This window comes from Callorhinus ursinus, unplaced genomic scaffold (assembly GCF_003265705.2).
Source record: "Callorhinus ursinus isolate GAN/ISIS: 27379988/994484 unplaced genomic scaffold, GSC_fseal_2.0 scaffold66, whole genome shotgun sequence".
Taxonomy (NCBI): domain Eukaryota; kingdom Metazoa; phylum Chordata; class Mammalia; order Carnivora; family Otariidae; genus Callorhinus; species Callorhinus ursinus.
Window position 1 is genome coordinate 1,989,283 of NW_027397128.1, and position 19,838 is coordinate 2,009,120.

Here is a 19,838-nt window from a genome sequence, read left to right on the forward strand (position 1 = left end):
AGAGGGAAAAGCAGGCTCCCTGCTGAGCAAGGAGCCCGATGTGGGACTCGCTTGATCCCAGGATCCTGGGATCATGACCTGAACTGAAGACAGACGCTTAACCTACTGAGACACCCAGGTGTCCCTTGATTTAGTATCTTGGAGCATCAGTTTTACTTGTAGATGTTATCTATTTCATTATTAAAACAATGGGGTGCCTAGGTGTTTCAGTTGGTTGAGTGTCCAACTCTTGTCCGTCTCATGGGTTGTGGGACTCAGCCCCACCTGGGGCTCCACACTCAGCTGGGAGTCTGCTTGAGCATTCTCTCCCTATGCCCCTCCCCCCAGTCACGCACGCACGTGCACGCTCTCTCTTAAATAAATAAACCTTAAAAAACAAAAAAAATAGATATTTAAGGAATAGACTGTAAAATGTGCACATGTAATTAACATTAAACCTGAGTCTTCAAAGAAATTCTGGCTTTAGCCATCTACTTATATCCCCCTATCCTTTGTGTCCCCTGGGGTATATGCATTTATTATTTTCTGCTGCTTAGGGATTTCTTCCATAGAAGCTTTGAGAAATGCTAGCTCAGGCCAGATAAATTGGCAGTCTGGGGTCAAAGGGAGCCAAGAAAAAAAAAATATATATATATTTTATCAGAGATGGAGTCATTTCTCAGAGTGGAATGGGAAGGACCCTAGTCACTGAAGCCACAGATGTTGTTCCTGGAACAAGGACCTGGAGACTCTCTCCCACTAGAAAATAAGATTTCTTTTTTTGTCTGGGGTGGAGGTCTCAGCTGGAAGCAAAGCTGGAAGTAAGCAAAGCTTGGCCTCATTCCCAAGTGGAGACAAGAGTTGCTTGATCAAATGATTCCCAGTACCCTGTGTACCTTAATTGGAGATTTCCTTATAGCCTGGAGTCTAGGGGTCATCTGTTTTATCCTTTGTTCTTTTTCAGTCTCAATTCTGACCTTAGATCATATTTCCTTCCCTCCACACCCTTATTTCCTCACTTTGGGACTTCAGTGGAGGCTGAGAGAGATTGCTCTCTCCAAAGCCCTGAAGCCTAAGGAAGTGGAAAATTTATATGCATCTGATTTCTCTATGTTCATAAGGGAAGAGGCAGAGCTCAGAGAGATAAAATTTGCTACTGATCCTGAAATCTTTTTTTTTTTAATATCACTTTTGCTGTTATTTGTCCAACTGCTCCTCAGAGATAATCCACATCCTGGAACTATTTTGGTCCTGTGATCTTCCTCTCATTACACCCCTATTCATCCTTCTAGTGAAACAGACAACATGGTGCAAAACGAGGCTAAGGAGCTCATTCCTGGGACCTCTAGGACTGATTATGTAGTCTGTACCTGCCTTAGTCCCTTTTAATTCTGGGGTCGCCGAGCCTCTACAGTTGGTATAGGCAGAGGCCAGTTGCTGCCCTACCAGTTCTATTCTGAGTCTGCCATCACATGACCTAGTGTCCTGGCCCTAATGGTTCATCTTTAGCATCTTCAGTGTGTCTCTTTCTTACTGGGACTGAATTACTTCTCCAGCAATTGCATCTGGACACACTATTCTTCTACAACCCTGTGGAAAATCTTTAGAACTGTTAATTGGGCTCTAGTTAGATCGAGGATGAGATAAGAGGTGCTTTAAATAATCTTCTCTAATCTTTTTCTAATACCCTCCCCCTCTATCCTCTGCAAAAAAAGCCAATATCAATTTCAACATGAGCATTTTATGTTCTCCATCTAAAACTTATAGGCAATTCCTGTTGCCTATTAACTTAGACTCAGGGACTCACCTTGCCATTGAATCCTGGAAGTCTTTTAATCTTCCCTCAACACCCCCTACACACAACTTATTTTTTCTAAACATGTTCCTGGTTATTCAAATCAGCAAGAGGTAGGTGGGAAATGGGACTGTATTTCTTTTCATTTACAAATAACCTAATTAGTGGAATGAACTTGAAGGAAGAAAGAGGCCATTTAAGTCACCAGTTGTAGTAGATGGGGAAGCCAGATAGATGGGGAAGCTAAGGGAAATGTGCTGCCTTAAGATCACATAGCAAATTAGAGACAGAGGTGAGACTTTCACTCAGGTTTCCTGACACCTGATTCAAGCTATGAAAGGAAGTGTGAACATCATGCATGCCTCAGTGAGCAATGAAAGTTGAGGACTTGGGGATATGGCTTCTCTCCAAAGTGGTTGTTGACTAAGCCTAGTGGAAAGCCAGGAACCGTATCTATATGCAGAGATGATCAAAGTTCATTACAGGGCTGAGATATGTGGGCAAAAGAGAGACAAGGCAGTTAGTCACTTGGGAACCCCAGGGCTTCTAAGCTCATATGAATCCTTGGAATTAAAAGAGAGCATGCTAGGGGCGCCTGGGTGGCTCAGTTGGTTAAGCGGCTGCCTTCGGCTCGGGTCATGGTTCCAGGGTCCTGGGATCGAGCCCCATGTCAGTCAGGCTCCCTGCTCAGCGGGGAGTCTGCTTCTCTCTCTGCCTCTGCCTCTCCCCCTGCTTGTGCTCTCTCTCTGTCAAATAAAGAAATAAAATCTTTAAAAAAATAAATAAATAAAAGAGAGCATGCTAGAAAAGAAAGGGTACAGGTTTTGGAGTCATATACATCAAGATTCTAGTCTAGTCTCTATGGCTTTAGGCAGGTTGCCTCTTTTTGGGGGGGTGTGCAATTTTTTAAAAAAATTACTTAAATTTTAGTTAACATACGGTGCAATATTTGTTTCGGGGGAAGAATTCAGTGATTCATCACTTACATACAACACCTAGTGCTCATCACAACTGCACTTTTTAATAGCTATCACCCATCTAGTTCATCACCCGCCCACCTCCCTCCATCAACCTTGTTCGTTCTCTATTGTTAACAGTCTCTCTCTTGTGGTTTGTTTCCCCCTCTCCTTTCTTTCCCCCTTCCCATATGTTCATCTGTTTTGTTTCTTAAATTCTACATATAGGGATGCCTGGGTGGCTCAGTCAGTTAAGCATCTGCCTTCGGCTCAGGTCATGATCCCAGGGTCCTGGGATCCAGCCCCGCATCTGGCTCCTTGCTCAGTGAGGAGCCGCTTCCCCCTGTGCCTGCTGCTATCCCTGCTTGTGCCCTCTCTCTCTCTGACAAATAAATAAAAAAATCTAAAAAAAAAAATTCTACATATAAGTGAAATCATATAGTATTTGTCTTTCTCTGATTGACTTATTTTGCTTAGCATAATATATTTCTAGCTCCATCCACATCATTGCAAATGCCAAGATTTCATTCTTTTTGATGGTTGAGTAAAATTCCGTTGTATCTCTATCTATATCTATACATATATATGTGTGTATATATATATCATCTATCTATCTATCATTCTACACACACACATACCACATCTTCTTAATCCGTTCATCATCGAAGGACATTTGGGCTCTTTCCATAGTTTGGCTATTGTTGATAATGCTGCTATAAGCATCAGGGCTCATGTACCCCTTTGAATCTGTATTTTTTTATACTTTGGGTAAATACCTAGGAGTGCAACTGCTGGATTGTAGTGTAGTTCTATTTTTAACTTTTTTAGGAATCTCCATACTATTCTGCAGAGTGATTGCTTCAGTTTGCATTACATTCCCACCAACAGTGCTAGAGGGTCCCCCTTTCTCCACATCCTTGCCAACACTTATTGTTTCCTGTGTTGTTAATTTTAGCCATTCTGACAGGTGTAAGGTGGTATTGTGGTTTGGATTTGTATTTCCTTGATGATAAGTGATGTTGAGCATCTTTTCATGTGTCTGTTAGCCATCTGGATGGAAAAGTGTCTATTCATGTCTTCTAGGCAGGTTGCCCCTTAAGCCTTTGTTTCTTCGTTTATAGAATAGAGATAATAGCTATCTCAGGGTTGTTCAGTACCTGGTACACAGTAAGTACTTAATAGAGATGTGCTACTTTTTCCTTTGGGCCTCTAAAGCTCTAGATTTTAAGCTTTAGGAGTGACTATGGGGTCTGGCTTTGGATGCATGGTAGAAATTTTGTGGATATAGTGGAGGTATGTACGTGTGTGTGCGCATGCGTGTGTGTGTGTGTGTGTGTGTGTGTGTGTGTGTCTATGTGTTGAGGGGAGATATGATTTATTCACAAGGAGGGACGTTAGCAATATTGGGTCCTTCTTTCCAATTTCTATATCCAGGTAAATTCTTTCACCTCACTCCCCTACTTCCCCTGCCCACTCCCCCCCCCAAAAAAAAAGAAAAAAAGAAAGAAGACCATCAGCATAACCTCATTAGGATATGAGTCAGCTTTATTGCCTCCATCTCTAGTGGTGGGCATGCTGGGGTTCAGCTATCAGCCCGAACCATTAACATACTAATGTCAGGGTCTCAGGGACTGGAAAACAAACTCCATCTCCTGGCTGGCCTCCCTTTCCTACCCACTGCTTAGCCAAGAGGTCTAGAACACCGGGGGCCACTTAGCTACTATACTGAGGTACTCACCTGTTTCTACCCTCTTTTCTATTCTCAGCTTGTGTGGGTGGTAAAGGGAATCATGACTAGCCTCTAATCAGGGCTGGAAAGAAGCATCTCAGCACCCAGACACAGCACATCTTTGGAGTATATAGATACCACAATACCTGCTATGTCTCCCTGAACATTCTTTCTTGGGGCATTGTAAATGGGATTCAGTTAGAAGAGTGTGAGCATATTCCTAGTTGCTAAAGATAATGGAGCAACCCAAGAGAAGAAGATATAGGAGTTAAGCCAACATTTTCTACTTCCAGCCTTTAATTCATCCTGGGAGTAGAAAGGCACCTGGCATAATAGAAGGAAGAAGTGGCAGTAAATACTGGATTTGAATGGGTTTGGAGTCAAACAGACCTGACTCTGCTACTCACTAACTGAACCTTTTCTTGGAAACTTACTTTTACTATCTATAAAATGGCCCTAATTGTCAAAGTATTACAGGGCTATTGTGAAAATCAAAGGGGATAATGAATAGAGTTATTGGTGTGTGGTAGTGGTCCAAAGTGATAAACCTGTTTCCTACCTTAGCAAAAGTACTTTGTGTAGAGAGATGCTGCCATCATTTCTTGACTGCTGCCCAGGTGTATTTCCTTGCCAGACCCTGGACGCCTTATATCCTTTAAAATCAGGGACCATGTTAGTTTCACTTTTGTGTCCTCTGTGTCTGGCACAAAGTAGGCATTCAGTCAATGTTTTGTTTTGTTTTTTGTTTCTGTTTTTTTTTTTTTTTCTTTTCTAGGTGGTGAAAACTATTGGCCTGAGGGAAGTTTGGTTCTTTGGTCTGCAATACCAGGACACTAAAAATTTCTCCACTTGGCTAAAACTCAATAAGAAGGTAACTGCTTACCCCATTGTTGGGTTTGGAATTCATTCCTCCATCATATTTATATTCAAGGGGGTAACATGTGCTAGCTGGCAAATCCAGGGCTGTGCTTTTCACTGGGTGGTCTACTGACCACTAGAACAGAATAAGGGCAGAGAACTCAGCCAAGGTAGAGCTCCTGCTCTGTCCCCACTTTGACTTCTAACAGTGAGAATGGCCAGTGTCCAAGGAGAAAGAGACCTTTCCCTTTCTCCTGGGAGCTCTGTCTTAAAACGTTGACTTGTTTTATACCATAGTCATTAATGCATTTTCAAGAGGGGATTGGCATCCTATTTTTTCTTTCCAAACTCAAGGACTTTAGGAAGTTTGTTAAAAGGAGAGTAACAGACTCTTGAACTGGAAAGACTGTTGAAGGCCTCATAATCTTATCTTGTCCCTTCTCCACCTGTCACCTGATATGGAGGTTAGCTCCATACAGATGCTTCTCTCTTTCTTTTCTTTTTTTCTCCCATAGGCATCTACACATAAGTTTATTAACACATCTTTTTTTCCCTCAAGTACTTATTTAAATTCCAGCTAGTTAACATACAGTGCAATATTATTTTCAGGTGTAGAATTTAGCGATTTATCGCTTACATACAACACCTGGTGCTCATCACAAGTGCCTTCCTTAATACCCATCACCTATCTAACCCATTCTTTCTTGATTGTCTATCTCAACTGAGCTCCAAATGAGATGATTTGAGTTAAGTCCATTCAAGCTCTTCACCTCTAAACAGTGTCTCTGCAGGAACATGGCAGTCCTCTATCACAATATCCTCAAACTTCCTAACTTTTTCCTTGGAGGTTTCCAATGTCTTGTGGCTTGTGTTTCTGATTGTGTCTAGGGGATAGGTGCCTCACCTTGTGTTGGCAGAGTCTTGTTTCCCAAGAAGTGGAGACTTTTGCTGGACAAATGTGTTGCTGTTAAGAGCCAATTTCGGGCTTTAAAAGACAGTCTAGTTTGTTCTCATGTCTAGCCAATTCCTAGGCCTCAGTGATACATACTGGTTTTTACTTTGCTAATTTATGGTGTTTGGGGGGCGCTTAAAAGAAGAGCTTTCTTAAGCCTAACCTCAAGATTTAGGGGCAGTTGGTATATAGTCAGATGGTGGCTTGAAGGCTTATGATCATCAGTGGGTGTAAGGTCATTTCAGGAAGTAATCCCCAAAAAGAAGCAATTATGGACATGGGATCAGGTTCCCAGGGAAAGCAGTGTTTCTCTTTTCGGAATTACCAGAACAGTTGCCACCTGGCTCTTTGGGATTACCCAAATTTGATGACCTTTCAGTGTCTCTCACCACCCGACAGCCAAAGACTATTTTTTAAGAGCCCATAACCCCTTGCTGCTCCCAGGTGACTGCCCAGGATGTGCGGAAGGAAAGCCCCCTGCTCTTCAAGTTCCGGGCCAAGTTCTATCCTGAGGATGTATCAGAGGAATTGATCCAGGATATCACACAGCGCCTGTTCTTCCTGCAAGTGAAAGAGGGCATTCTCAATGATGATATTTACTGCCCACCTGAGACTGCTGTGCTGCTGGCCTCCTATGCTGTCCAGTCTAAGTATGGCGACTTCAATAAGGAAGTCCACAAGTCTGGCTACTTGGCTGGGGACAAGTTGCTGCCGCAGAGGTGAGGTGGTGCCTTTGGTCATCTGCCCTCACATGAAGAAAGTCCGTGGCTGACTAAGCCCTGTCATACAGGGATTGCCAGATCTGTTCCTTTCTACTAGGGTCTGTCCGAAGACCATGTTATGCATACTGGTTTTTACTTTGCTAATTTATGGTGTTGTGGGGGGAGCCTTAAAAGAGGAGCTTTCTTAAGCCTAACCTCAAAATTTGGGGGCAGTTGGTATATGAGACACACATTTGCATATGGCACCATACCCGGTTGTTACCCTGACTCTCAAAATAGAAAGCTTTTACCCCCTCTCTTCTTTTGCCTGATTACAGAATTGCATTACTCTGGAAACAGGTGCTTATATAGATTACCAGAGACAGATTGACTCCTCCCACCCTGGTTCCATTTTTTTCAATCCTTTTCACTGATTTAGACCTCTTGTATCAGAGGTTCACAGGAGGGAGAGAGAAATACCCAAGCCAGGGATGTGGGGGAGCTCCAACAGTATTTTAATATCAATAACCAGTGTACAGAGCTTTCTGCTTTTATAAACTTCAAAGCTGAAAGCTCTCAAACACTCATTTTTGTTTTAGCATCACAACAACACACAAAACGAATAAGGCAAGCATTATCCTTATTTCCTGGCTAGGGAAATAGAGCAGAGTGCTCACTCTGACTTGCCAGATCTCCCACAGCTCGTTTGAGGCAGAGCCAGACCTGGAACCCCCAGTCTTTTGAATTTTTAACCCTGGGTTTTTCCCTACTGCATCCAGCGGCCATTTTCATGAGGTTTTGGATGGAAGGAAATGTTCTTCATTCTGGGATCCTCAGTCCTATTGGAGCTGTGGCATATGTACAACTTAACTGGAGGTATTATGGATAATGGCTGTGCCCTGGAACTCTACCTGAGTCACTGCTTTGATGTCTGAGATGGCATATTTAAAACAAGTCTTGCTTATGATCTAGTAGATCTGGGAGGGTGAGCCTGTTGGTTTCTTCTAAAGCCATTTGGGCTCAGTTCTCTGTTCTTTAGCTGTAGGCTGTAATCTCATCTCTGAGCAATTTTCTCATAAACACAAATCATTTGTTCCATAAGGATCTAGGAGAGAGAGTCATGCCTCCTCCATGAGGCCCATCTCTACTTTTAGCCCCTCAAGTCAGCATAGACTCTTGATACATTACTGCCCTACTTGGAAATCATAGCATATTATTGGATTTTCTGGTTAAAACTACAAAGGAAGGTGTTTCCACTGTCTTTATTTTCCACCCATTCTTGTGTCTCTCCTACCTCTCATGCAGTTCCCTATGTCTAATTAATACCTCCTGCTATAATTTCAGTCTACTTCCAGTATGATCTCAGTGGGCTGATTTCATATCTTCTTTGCATCAACCTGTCAGAGAGCTAAGTGGGCTTCCCTTTATTCCTGCATTTGGGTTTTGTGCTTGAAACTACTATCTGTTGTCTTTCCAGGGTTCTAGAACAGCATAAACTCAACAAGGACCAGTGGGAGGAGCGGATCCAGGTGTGGCATGAGGAGCACCGGGGCATGCTCAGGTAAGATCACCCTAGCAACTGTGGGTTCTACTGCTTTTTCAAGGAGAATGAGAGAGGTTCTGGTGGAAAGAGGCAAAGGACTAGGGGCACTAGAGGATGTTGGAGAGAAAGGGACAGGAATGCAATTTATAGGGGAAATTAGAGATAGAAGGCAATTAAGGATCATTATAAAGCTGTATTTTTTTGAATGATGGCAACTGATAGCCCAAAGAGTTTTGACCATAAAGAAACAAAAGGAACCTCAGGATCCCTAGGGAGCTTCTAGAGTACCAGGGACTCCTCCCCAAGAAAGAAATGTGAAAGGAGCTCTCTAAACATGGCAGATCATTTGGTGTTGTCTAGTTGAGGATCAAATCTTATCATTTTGCCATCACCACACCATCTGGGCTCTGCTAAGAACATAAGAGGCTTTATTGCAGCTAACATGCCAGAGGCCAGCGAGGGTCAGCCCACCCTTGTTACCCTTGGGAACCTCAGATCTTCGGCTCCTGTTAGCAAGTTTTGTTTGACAAAAGTCATGTTGTGCTCTATTTTCCATCATCTGCTCACCTTCTATCCCCTTTCTCTCCCCTAATGGCAAGATTCTTGTCAGAAGTGCAGAGTAGGTAGGCTATCCCCCTGGGTCTGATTCACAGGTTTCCCTCTATAACCCCCCCTCCCAAATCTGTTATTTAGGGAGGATGCTGTTCTAGAATATCTGAAGATTGCCCAGGACCTGGAGATGTATGGTGTGAACTACTTCAGCATCAAGAACAAGAAAGGCTCAGAGTTGTGGCTGGGAGTGGATGCCCTAGGTCTCAACATCTATGAGCAGAATGACAGGTATAGCTTAGAGTTATCTTAGTTTATTTGGGCCACTCTTACACCTAGGGCTCATCATGAAGTAGGACTGTACCTCTGGGTCCTACCTGGGTCCCACCTTTTTCTACCTAGTTAGATCAGCCCAAATGATTGCATAACCTCTCAGGCCTCTAAAATCTTGCATTGACCATCCATTATGGTAGTCGCTGGCCACATGTGGCTATTAAGCTCTTGAAATGTGGCTACTCTTAAATTGAGATATGCTGTAAGTGTAAACTGTACACAAGCCTTTGAAGACTTAGTATGAAAAACAGAATGATGAATGTCTCATTGATATTTTTTAAATATTAATTTACATGTTCAAATGATAGTCTTTTGGATGTACTGGGTTAAATGAACTGTTATTCTAGTTACTCCCATCTGTTTCCTTTTTTTACTTATTTTCATGTGGCTATTAGAAAATTTAAAATCTCATATTTCTATTGGACAGCATTAGCCTAGCACCTGCCTTGTCAGGATTTGTAATTAATTCTACTCCCATATGATGATTAAATGCTTTTTGGCCTATATTCCCTCTTTCTACAGACTTCTCTCACTTATTTTTTTTCCCTTGGTCTGCTCTTGGTGAGGATGGATGTAATAAATGATTGTTCCATGTAACTTCTGAATCTTGGAGCTCATTGTTTACATTCTCCCCAACTATTACAACCTTGGGTGAAAGAGTCCCAGTAAAATAGGGCTGGAGATTCTTGTGAGAGATTTTTACAAGGTCCATGCCTCAACAAAAAATACAATAAAACAAACCTCAGAGTTTGGGACAAGAAATAATAAGTTGGTTGTGGTATCAGGAGGTCCTTTTTGCACCCTCAATGCTGGCAACTGACTTGGTGGCATGTGATAACACTGGCTGAGCTGACAATGAATCTACCTCCTTAAGGAAGAAGTTGGGTACAGAGGGCACACCACCGACCCTCTGTGTCCTTCCTGTCTTTCCCTTGTCCTAATGTTCTTGTTCTCTACAGACTGACTCCCAAGATAGGCTTTCCCTGGAGTGAAATCAGAAATATTTCTTTCAATGACAAGAAATTTGTCATCAAGCCCATTGACAAAAAAGCCCCGGTAAGTGATTCCTCCTACTGAACAAGACAGGTACTTGCCAAGACCTGGATAATGCTAGGAGCAATCAGGTTATTGTATCTTTCTCTCATTTTTCTGGCTTTTTGTGTGTGTGTGTGTATGTGTGCGGGGACTGGAAATAGGAGGCACAAAAGGAGATTGGCAGTGGAAGGGGATATTGATGACAGGACATGACCAGGGACATCCTGTAGCTGATGCCACCCTGCTACCTGTATGTTAGGAGAAGCAGAGATGAGGGAGAGCCACAGGCAGTCTAAGTACTGCCTCTCCACCACTGTCTTCTGCTGCCCTGATGCTGTGGGGTGGAAACAGAGAGTGCATCTTATTTTTTAAAGCCTCTAGGCTCCAGAAAGTGAAATTGTTTATGTACTTGATTTATTTTTAATTGTGGAGAAAAGACAAAGCCAGAAGTCCAGATCCAAAGATGATCTTCCAAACTTGCTTTTTGGTATAACTTTGCTGCTGTCCGCTCAAGACTTATCTCCAGAGCAACCCAAGAACAAGAAAGGGGTTTGGGTCCAGTCATTCCTCTAACATGCTCACCACACTTTTCACCTACTCAGTTGCCTGTGGTTGATAAGACTGGAAAGCTGGTGATTGAGAGTAGGATAGAAAACAGAAAAGGGTCTTGTCTTTTGGTGTACCTCATGTCCAACAAGGGTCAAAGGCCATGCTGAGACAGACCCTTCTCATGAAGCCTCAACAATTCTTCTCCTATAAGCTCCTATAGAGCTATAAGGTCTCTGAACTTCTGCTGCTAGGCACTATATATATATGTTATCTTGTTTAACCCTCAACAACATTGTCAGGTAGGTAGTAGCATACCTGTTTTATAATTGTGGAAATTAAGATTCAAAGAATTGTGGTGATTTGCCCAAGATCACACAGCTAAAAATGATAAATCTGGGGTTTATATATACATTATTTGACCTCTAGAGCCTGTGCTCCGTCCGCTGTACACTAAGCCATATGAAACAGTAGTAGTTTGGGTTCCATGGCAGAGGAACTGGTGGTTAGCCAATGAGTTGGTAACCTTGGTCCAGTGGTATTTATAGTAACAAACAAACTAGATTTTCTTGTGTGTGTGTGTGGTTTTTCTTTTTCTTTTTTTTAATTGCTGCTGTGTTCAACTTTTGTTGGAAAAAGGTAAGTAACAAAGCCAGCTGAGATCAAGGGCTTATTTTTAAAAATGACAGCCAGGACAATCAATGTTCAGATTTATGTATTTATGTATATATTTACAACTTGCCTTATTCCAAAAATGATTTAAGGGGCTATGCCTAGGATATGCTTTTAGGAGGTTACAGAAACAGTCCTGCCCCCCATACTGTATATACCAGTGTATTATGCAGGGATTATTGGGCCTCAAAGAGAGGCCCCTGAGATTTAACAGGATCCCTAATTAGCAGATAGATTCAGTTCCTATCTTTCAATTAGATTGAGGATATTTTAGGATGTGATGCTTTCACAAGCAAAGGTTGAAAGAAATTGTGGTTTGGTGGAAAGAGCACTGGTTTCAGAGTCAAGAAGCCTGGGTTCTAGTCCCAGGTTTGCCACTAGTCTGCTGTGTTACCATGGGCAACTCACTTCACCACTCTGATAATTAATCTTCCTATCTGTAACATGAGAAAACTGGGCTAAATAACCCTTCCAGTGCTTTCAAAAGGCAGAAGTTCACCTTCATCTGTCCCTCCAATCTCATTTTGATTGTTGGTTTCCCACCAGGACTTTGTCTTCTATGCTCCCCGGCTGCGGATTAACAAGCGTATCTTGGCCCTGTGCATGGGGAACCATGAGCTATACATGCGCCGTCGCAAGCCTGACACCATTGAGGTACAGCAGATGAAGGCACAGGCCCGGGAGGAGAAGCACCAGAAACAGATGGAACGGTAGGTTCTGTGGAACTGGAGTGGAGGCAGAGGCTAGGGCAAAGAAGCTTCTCAAAAGTGTCAAGATTGATAAAGGAAAGACATGAAACCATCTTGGATGGGGGGAGAGAGAGCTGTACAGGGTTATCACCTCCTCCATTAAGTCTCAGGCATCCCCTTCCCCAAGAAGCAGGCATCAGAAGCCTAGGATTTCAGAGGCTCAGAGGAGGGAGGGGTATTTCATAGTTCCACATTGTCTCTGACCCTCATGCCATTGCTCTTCTAGATAGACTCTGGGTTGCTCCGGGCTATCTGACCAGCGTAGTGGCATTAGCAGAAGGCTCCATGCACATTTAAACATGGACTCTATGGGGATTTCTGAGTGGAATTGGGAAGAGCCAACAGAATTTTCCTTATGAAGCCCTTATGCCGTGTAACTCCCTTGCTACTGAAAGTGTAGCAAGGCTCAGCAACAGCAACTTGGGAACTTATTAGAAAGGCAGAATCTGACACCATGCTCCAGACCTGCTGATTCAGAATCTGCTTCTTAAGATCCTAGATGATCAGTTCTCCAAAGAAGTTATGCGAATGGCCAGCAGGCATGTGAAAACATCCCTAGTCATCAGGGAAATGCAAATCTGAACTACAGTGAGATATCACTTGATAACTCACGAATATGGATATAATAAATAAATACAGAAAATAATAACTATTGTCAAGGATGTGGAAAAATTGGAACTCATGTACATTGCTGGTGGAAATGTTTCAGCTACTATGGAAAATATTTGGTGGTTTCTTAAAAAGTTAAACATAGAATTACCATATGATCCCACAATTCCACTCCTAGGTCTATATTCAATATAATTAAAAACAGTACATGTACACAAGTGTTCATAGCAGTGCTATTTACAATAGCCATAAGGTAAAAACAGCCCAAATGTCCAACAGATGAATGGATAAACACATTGTATAGCCATACAATGGAATATTATTCAGCCATTAAAAGGAATGAAGTACTGATACATATTACAATGTGAATGAACCTCTATAACATTATGCTAAGTTAAAGAAACCAGATACAAAATTTCATATACCATATGATTCCATTTATATGAAATATCCAAAATAGATAAATGTGTAGAGGCAGAATGCAGGTTGGTGGTTATTAGGGGTTATGGGGAGGAGAGATAGGAAGAAACTCACTTAATGAGTATGTGGTTTTGCTTTGGAGTGATGAAAATGTTTTGGAACTAGATAGAGGTGGTGAATGTACAACATTGTGAATGTACTAAAATGCCACCAAATTGTTTGCTTTATAGTGGTTACTATTATGTGAATTTCACCTCAATAAGTTATTTAAAAAATAAGATCTCAGGTGTTTCCTCTGCACATTAAGGTTTGAGAGCCCTGTTCTAGTAGGTACTAGTAGGTACTGTCATAAAGAGTTTGGAACCTCAGGAGGCTTCTAAATCTAGTAGGCTAGAAAAGGAGTCCATGTTTGAGAAGTTAGACACCCGAAGTTCTTACTTATTCAGAAAAATTTTACTGAGATTGGGGACAGTTTACAGAGCCAGAACTGGCAGGAACCTTGCCCTCAAGGACTTCACAGTCTGGTTGGAGAAAGAGGAAAAATAATATACACATAACTGTTCAAGGTACAAATGCTGTATCATTTTTTTTACTCAATAAATATTTATTGAGCAGTGAAATATAAAACAGACAAAAATCCCTGCTATCAGGAAGCTGACATTCTAGTGGAAAGAGACAGAACAAATAAGCAAATTATACAGTATGTGAAATGGTAAGGAAGTGCTGTGGAGAAAAATAATAAAGAAGAGGGATGGGGAGAAGGATAGGCCAAGTATTCTGAGGGCCCAGAGAAAGAAAAGACACCTAACCTAGGGTGAAAAGGCAACCTCCTGGAAGAGGTATCGGGGCAAGAAAAAGTGAATAGTTGTTCTAGATTTGCAACAAATTATGGGAAAAAAGAGCCTAGAGCTGGGCTTCAGAGGGCCTGCAGAGTTAGGCCTAAGGACTGATACCCAGATGGCTGGGATTGAAGCACAGTAGACAGGGCAGGACTTATCAGACCATTTTACAGATAGGGGTACTGAGAACAAGAGCAAAGAAGTGACATAGCTAAGTTTACCCACTGGTTACCCACTGGTGAGTAGTAGAGCTGGGAATTCAGGTTGGATCTCATGACTCTGGGACAAATGACAGGGTCCTGAGTGTACTGACCCATGTGGGGCTATGATGTAAGGACAGGATGTGGAGATACAGAAGCGTGGTCCCAACTGACAGGCTCTAAGTATGTTGGATGGGTAGGGGCTGAGGATCCAGGGCCAGGGAGCCTTAGGGCCTTTCCATGTGACCTATTCCATCCCTTTCTCTTAGTGCTTTGCTGGAAAATGAGAAGAAGAAGCGTGAGATGGCAGAAAAGGAGAAGGAGAAGATTGAACGGGAAAAGGAGGAACTGATGGAGAGGCTGAAGCAAATTGAGGAACAGACTAAGAAGGCTCAACAGGGTGAGGCTTAGAGTCAGTCACCTTGGAGACTGGGTTTTCCTGCTTGAGCTGCAGACTCAGGCTATATAATCCATATGTGGCTACAGATAGATGAAAGTTGGGGCAAAAGGAAGAGTACCCAGAGCTTTCTGCCAGCTGTGCCGTGGGGTGAAGCATTTCCAGGAAGGAAACTAGGTGTTCCTTCCATGTCTGCATGTTTCACCACCTTTCCCCCTTCTTTTCTTTCCAGAACTAGAAGAACAGACCCGCAGGGCTCTGGAGCTTGAACAGGAGCGGAAGCGTGCCCAGAGCGAGGCTGAAAAACTGGCCAAAGAGCGTCAAGAAGCAGAAGAGGCCAAGGAAGCCCTGTTGCAGGCCTCCCGGGATCAGAAGAAGACTCAGGAACAGCTGGTAAAGCTACAAAATGGACTAGGATTGTGGTACCTGAATTTTCTTCCCTGTCTGTCTACCTATTCACAGTTGCCCCTGCCTGCAGGGCTGGCTCCTTCCAGCAGGGTGCCAGTCAACAGGCCCCCAGCAGATAGCTTATTCAGAAGCAAGCTGCAAAGTCACTGATGTGGCCCAGAAAGCTTTGCAGTCTTCCCTAACCCTTACTTTTATTCTACTTTCTTAGCCCTTGGGGATCTGAGCTGATGACCTGACAAAGGAAAGGGAGGGAGGAAAGAAGCAAAGGAATTGACACTTAATTGACTACCTACTGTGTGTTAAAAGCTATGCTAGCAACTTTTCCTTTCCCCTTACTTTCTTATTTCCTCTCCCAATAATCCTACGGGATTAACCCACATGGGATACTATGCCCAGATAAGGAAATTAGGACTCAGGGAGGTTTAAGAGACTTGTCAAAGATCACACAGTGTGGCTAAGTAAGGATGAGAACCCATTTTTGCCTCTCTTTGAAGGATTTGTTCACTAAAATTGTATGTAAAACTATGTGTCTGTGCACTTTTCAGGGGAAGAGGGTGAGCATCCTTACTTTCATTTACTTCTGTCACTCAAAAGCTAAGAACCTGTGTCCCAAATTCCTTGATGTATGTTCTTTCCTTCTACTGTTTGGAGTGTGAATGCAGGAACTAAGACCTAATTAGCAGGGGAAAGCTTCCTCTAGGAGATAGATGTGTCCAAGGTGTGAGGGTGTGCCTAAGTTTTTTCCCTTGTTCAGATTGCCTTGTGACACTATAGTGTCTTTCCTATACTTGTCCTGAGAGAAGTCTTAGTGGAGCATTCTAGGAAAACAGGAAAGAGTCTGGCACTTCAGGCAGTGACATGGTGATTTCCAAATCTTTACAAAGGCCCTAAATATGCAGTGGGCAACAGTGCATGCACAAGAGAAAGAGAGGGAGAGGGAGAGAGGGAAGGGGGGGGGGAGAGAGAAAGAGAAAGAGAGAGAGATGAGGAAGAGAGAAATGACATGTTTGTGTTCAGGAGGTCTGTAGTCTAGGAGTGGATCTCTGACTTCTAACGAAATGATTTGGAGTTAATAAGAATAGGAGATCTGAGAATAGGAGTGGTCTTCCAGGCTTCCTGGAGGAGGTGTGGTAAAAAGAGCCTCCAGGACAGCAAGCAAGTAGAACAGAAAGTTTCCTATCGGTTCCCCAGGGGAACTGGGGTTGAAGATACCTAGGTCCTGAGGACCAGAAGGCTCAGCTCTCACAAGCTTCCAATTTGTCCATAGGCCTTGGAAATGGCAGAGTTGACAGCTCGAATCTCCCAGCTGGAGATGGCCCGACAGAAGAAGGAAAGTGAGGCTGTGGAATGGCAGCAGAAGGTGAGACACAATGCCCAGAGTAAAAACATTATGAAAGAGGATACCTTAGATTCCTCAGATTTGGGCTCCTTACTCCTTCCATCCTTCCTTGACAGCAGGCATCACGGGAGAAGGAGCTCGAGGCTTTCTCAAATACTTCCCAGGACTCTCCAGTACACCAGGGAAGTTGGTAAATTGTTCCTATTGTACAGGTGCAGAAACTAAAGGCAGAAAAAGTGACTTGGCCTACCTGGTGCCTGCCTCCTGCTGAGCCATTCTATGCACTTGTAGGATGCCACAAGTTAGCCTGATCTGACTGCTGGTTCTTCTTGCCCTCTGTTACTGGACAGGCTCAGATGGTACAAGAAGACTTGGAGAAGACCCGTGCTGAGCTGAAGACTGCTATGAGTACACCTCATGTAGCTGAGCCGGCGGAGAATGAGCAGGATGAGCAGGATGAGAATGGGGCAGAGGCCAGTGCTGACCTGCGGGCTGATGCCATGGCCAAGGATCGAAGTGAGGAGGAACGTACCACTGAGGCAGAGAAGAATGAGCGTGTGCAGAAGCACCTGAAGGTATCCTGGCAGGGCCAAAGGGTCAAAGATACCATGTGCATTCCCTAGATCATCATGGGGTTAGGTAGAGGAGCCTGTCTCAGTGGAGTATGAGAGTCTGAGCCTTTCTCTAATGAGAGTTTAAGGATAGGCACCCATCACTTATCAGTCAGAACTTGGGCCACCTCTTCCTTTTGTTTTTTGCCCCACACTCCATTTATCTCTTATATTCAGAAAATACCCTGACCCAATGTCTACCTGAATCTTTGATACATTGTTCTACTCTCAGAGAATACCTGCCATTGGTCCCCTAAGTTTGTGGGGTTTTTTGTTTTGTTCTTGCCCCACCGCATTCCCAACAGGGCTGAAAATGGCCCTCAAAAATAGGTGTATGTGTTTGTGTGCAGAAAGAGAGCAGTGAGGGGGTATGTGTGTGTGCCGCGAGAGAGAGAGGGAGAGAGAGAGAAAGAATGAATCTGATGAATCTGGTTAAATAAGGGGATAAAGTGAGAGCAAACCATTAACCTCTCATCCCCTTAAACCCTCACAGGCCCTCACTTCAGAACTGGCCAATGCCCGCGATGAGTCCAAGAAGACTGCCAATGACATGATCCATGCTGAGAACATGCGACTTGGCCGAGACAAATACAAGACCCTGCGTCAAATCCGGCAGGGCAATACCAAGCAGCGTATTGATGAATTTGAGTCCATGTAATGGTCACCCAGCCTCTAGGGACCCCTCCTCCCTTCTTCCTTGCCCCCACACTCCTATACTCTTGCCTAACTCACACTGTGCTGAAGCTACTAACTAGAGCAGCCCTGGAGTCATGCCAAGCCTTCAGTGCCCCTATGGGACCAAACCTAGCCCCTCAGCCCTCACTCACTTCCTTGGGCAAATAAATGGCCCACTATGGCACCAATTGGACCCTCTTTTCCCTCTCCCATTTTAATCTAGATTACTAGAAGAGACCACTTCTGAAGCTCAGAGACACTTCCCACTTGACTGGGGAAATACCCCCACATTTACTGTTCTGTAGGACTTAAGCATGGTGTAGGTTGAAAACTAGCCCCCATCCCTGCTCCACAACTGCCTTCCTTTTCAGGGTCCTGTGATTTGCAGAACTGGAGCATCACAAGGTTTACAGAAGGAGGCAGGGCTCTGGGTATATGCTCTAGGGTATCAAACCGACCAAGGATTAGACCTTCCTATGTCCATTTCTTCTAGAGTTATTTAGGCTTCATAATGATTGGAAACGAAAAAGATGTTCAGTCATTCTTCTCTATACCTCCCAGAATGGACCTGTTACAAAATTCTTACAAGTCTTGTCCCTGAGTTCAGGAATTCGGTTTTTCTCCACAGTGAGATTGGAGGAGACAGTACTTTTAAGAGACTTCACCAACATCTTATAAGGCTATTGGCCATTCTATTCAGGCAAGGCTGTTTAGAAGATCTTCCCCCAATGCCTTATGGGAGCCTAGGCTTATTTCAAGTGAGCTCTATGGGCAGAGGTATCCCTTACTATTATTCTGGGTTCCTCCCTTCTTGGGACCTGCCCCTCCTCATTCTAATCCCCAAATTCCCTCCAGCTAGAATAGTAGGGATGGTTACCCCAAAACCTAGCCAGCCCTATCCAGGACTCTTGCCAATGGGGGGAAAAGTTCACACTGAGCTTCAGAGAGCTGTTGGGGGCTCTGGCCTGGTCCCTTCTACACTCTAACCCCTTTCTCTCAACACAGGAGCAACCTCCTCCTCTTTGTTTCATGTGTGCTCTTTTTTTTCCTACCAGTATTATATATTCTAGTGGCATCTAATTCAATATTGATTTCTGTGTTTCTTGCTAATGCACCCTTAGAAGATATTAGTTTTGAGGCAGGATCATTTTGGCCTCATTTCCTTACCATCCCCACACCTGGGAAGCATATACTATATTATAAAGTATTTTGCCAGAAACATTATTGTAAGAAGCTTTCAGTATTAGTGATGTCACCTGTCACTATAGGTCATACAGTTCATTCTTAAAGTACTTGGTATTTGGTTTTATTGTTCTTTTTATTTTCTCTTCTCCCCAGAGTTAAGTCCCCAAAGGGTCAAACTGTTCCTCCATGCAGTGCTCCTAGCCCAAAGCCCTTGGCTTCAATCCCTCCCTGACTCCATCCTGCCTGACTTGGGGAGTCTTACGTGCATTGCTGTGAATTATATTGACAGTCTCTTGGTGATATGCCCTATATTGGCTAAATTCAAACCTGGAATTGTGGGGCAATCTAGCTGCCTTAAGGGCAATAACGCACCCACAGGGAGGCTGGGGAGAAAGGTTATATTTTGTATTCAGTTTTTTTGTGTGTATTTTTGGGGTTTTTAAAAATTGTTTTTGGAGGGGTTTATGCTCAACCCATGTTCTATTTCAGTGCCAATAAAATTTAGGAAGACTTCTCTGTTATTTGATTTTTTGTTGTGGTGTGAGTGGGTGGCTATAAGATACTACACTGTAATTTCCATTCTGTAGACCACCTTCCAATCCTTGGTCTTATTTCATCCTCATTTCAGTCCTATAGAAAGTGGATATGACCATCCTCATTTTAGAGAGGGGCCAATGGAATTGAAAAAAAAAGAATAACTGCCCAAGGGCATAGGACTGTCTTAATCACCTATGCCCTTTCCACAGCTCCAGGCCAAT

At 43.4% G+C, this 19,838-nt stretch overlaps 1 protein-coding gene across 1 annotated transcript in view; it reads left to right on the top strand.

The window, feature by feature from the left end:
- Window positions 1-19,593, top strand: part of MSN (moesin) — a 66,525-nt gene extending 46,932 nt beyond the window's left edge. Inside the window, exons 3-13 of the mRNA XM_025862833.2 lie at window positions 5,235-5,330; window positions 6,714-6,988; window positions 8,448-8,531; window positions 9,207-9,353; window positions 10,355-10,451; window positions 12,195-12,358; window positions 14,735-14,865; window positions 15,095-15,255; window positions 16,538-16,630; window positions 16,960-17,184; window positions 17,714-19,593. Of these exons, the coding sequence (XP_025718618.1) occupies window positions 5,235-5,330; window positions 6,714-6,988; window positions 8,448-8,531; window positions 9,207-9,353; window positions 10,355-10,451; window positions 12,195-12,358; window positions 14,735-14,865; window positions 15,095-15,255; window positions 16,538-16,630; window positions 16,960-17,184; window positions 17,714-17,878 (1,638 nt within the window). The 3' untranslated portion in view covers window positions 17,879-19,593. The remainder of the gene's footprint in view (window positions 1-5,234; window positions 5,331-6,713; window positions 6,989-8,447; window positions 8,532-9,206; window positions 9,354-10,354; window positions 10,452-12,194; window positions 12,359-14,734; window positions 14,866-15,094; window positions 15,256-16,537; window positions 16,631-16,959; window positions 17,185-17,713) is intronic.
- The last annotated feature ends 245 nt before the right edge of the window (window positions 19,594-19,838 follow it).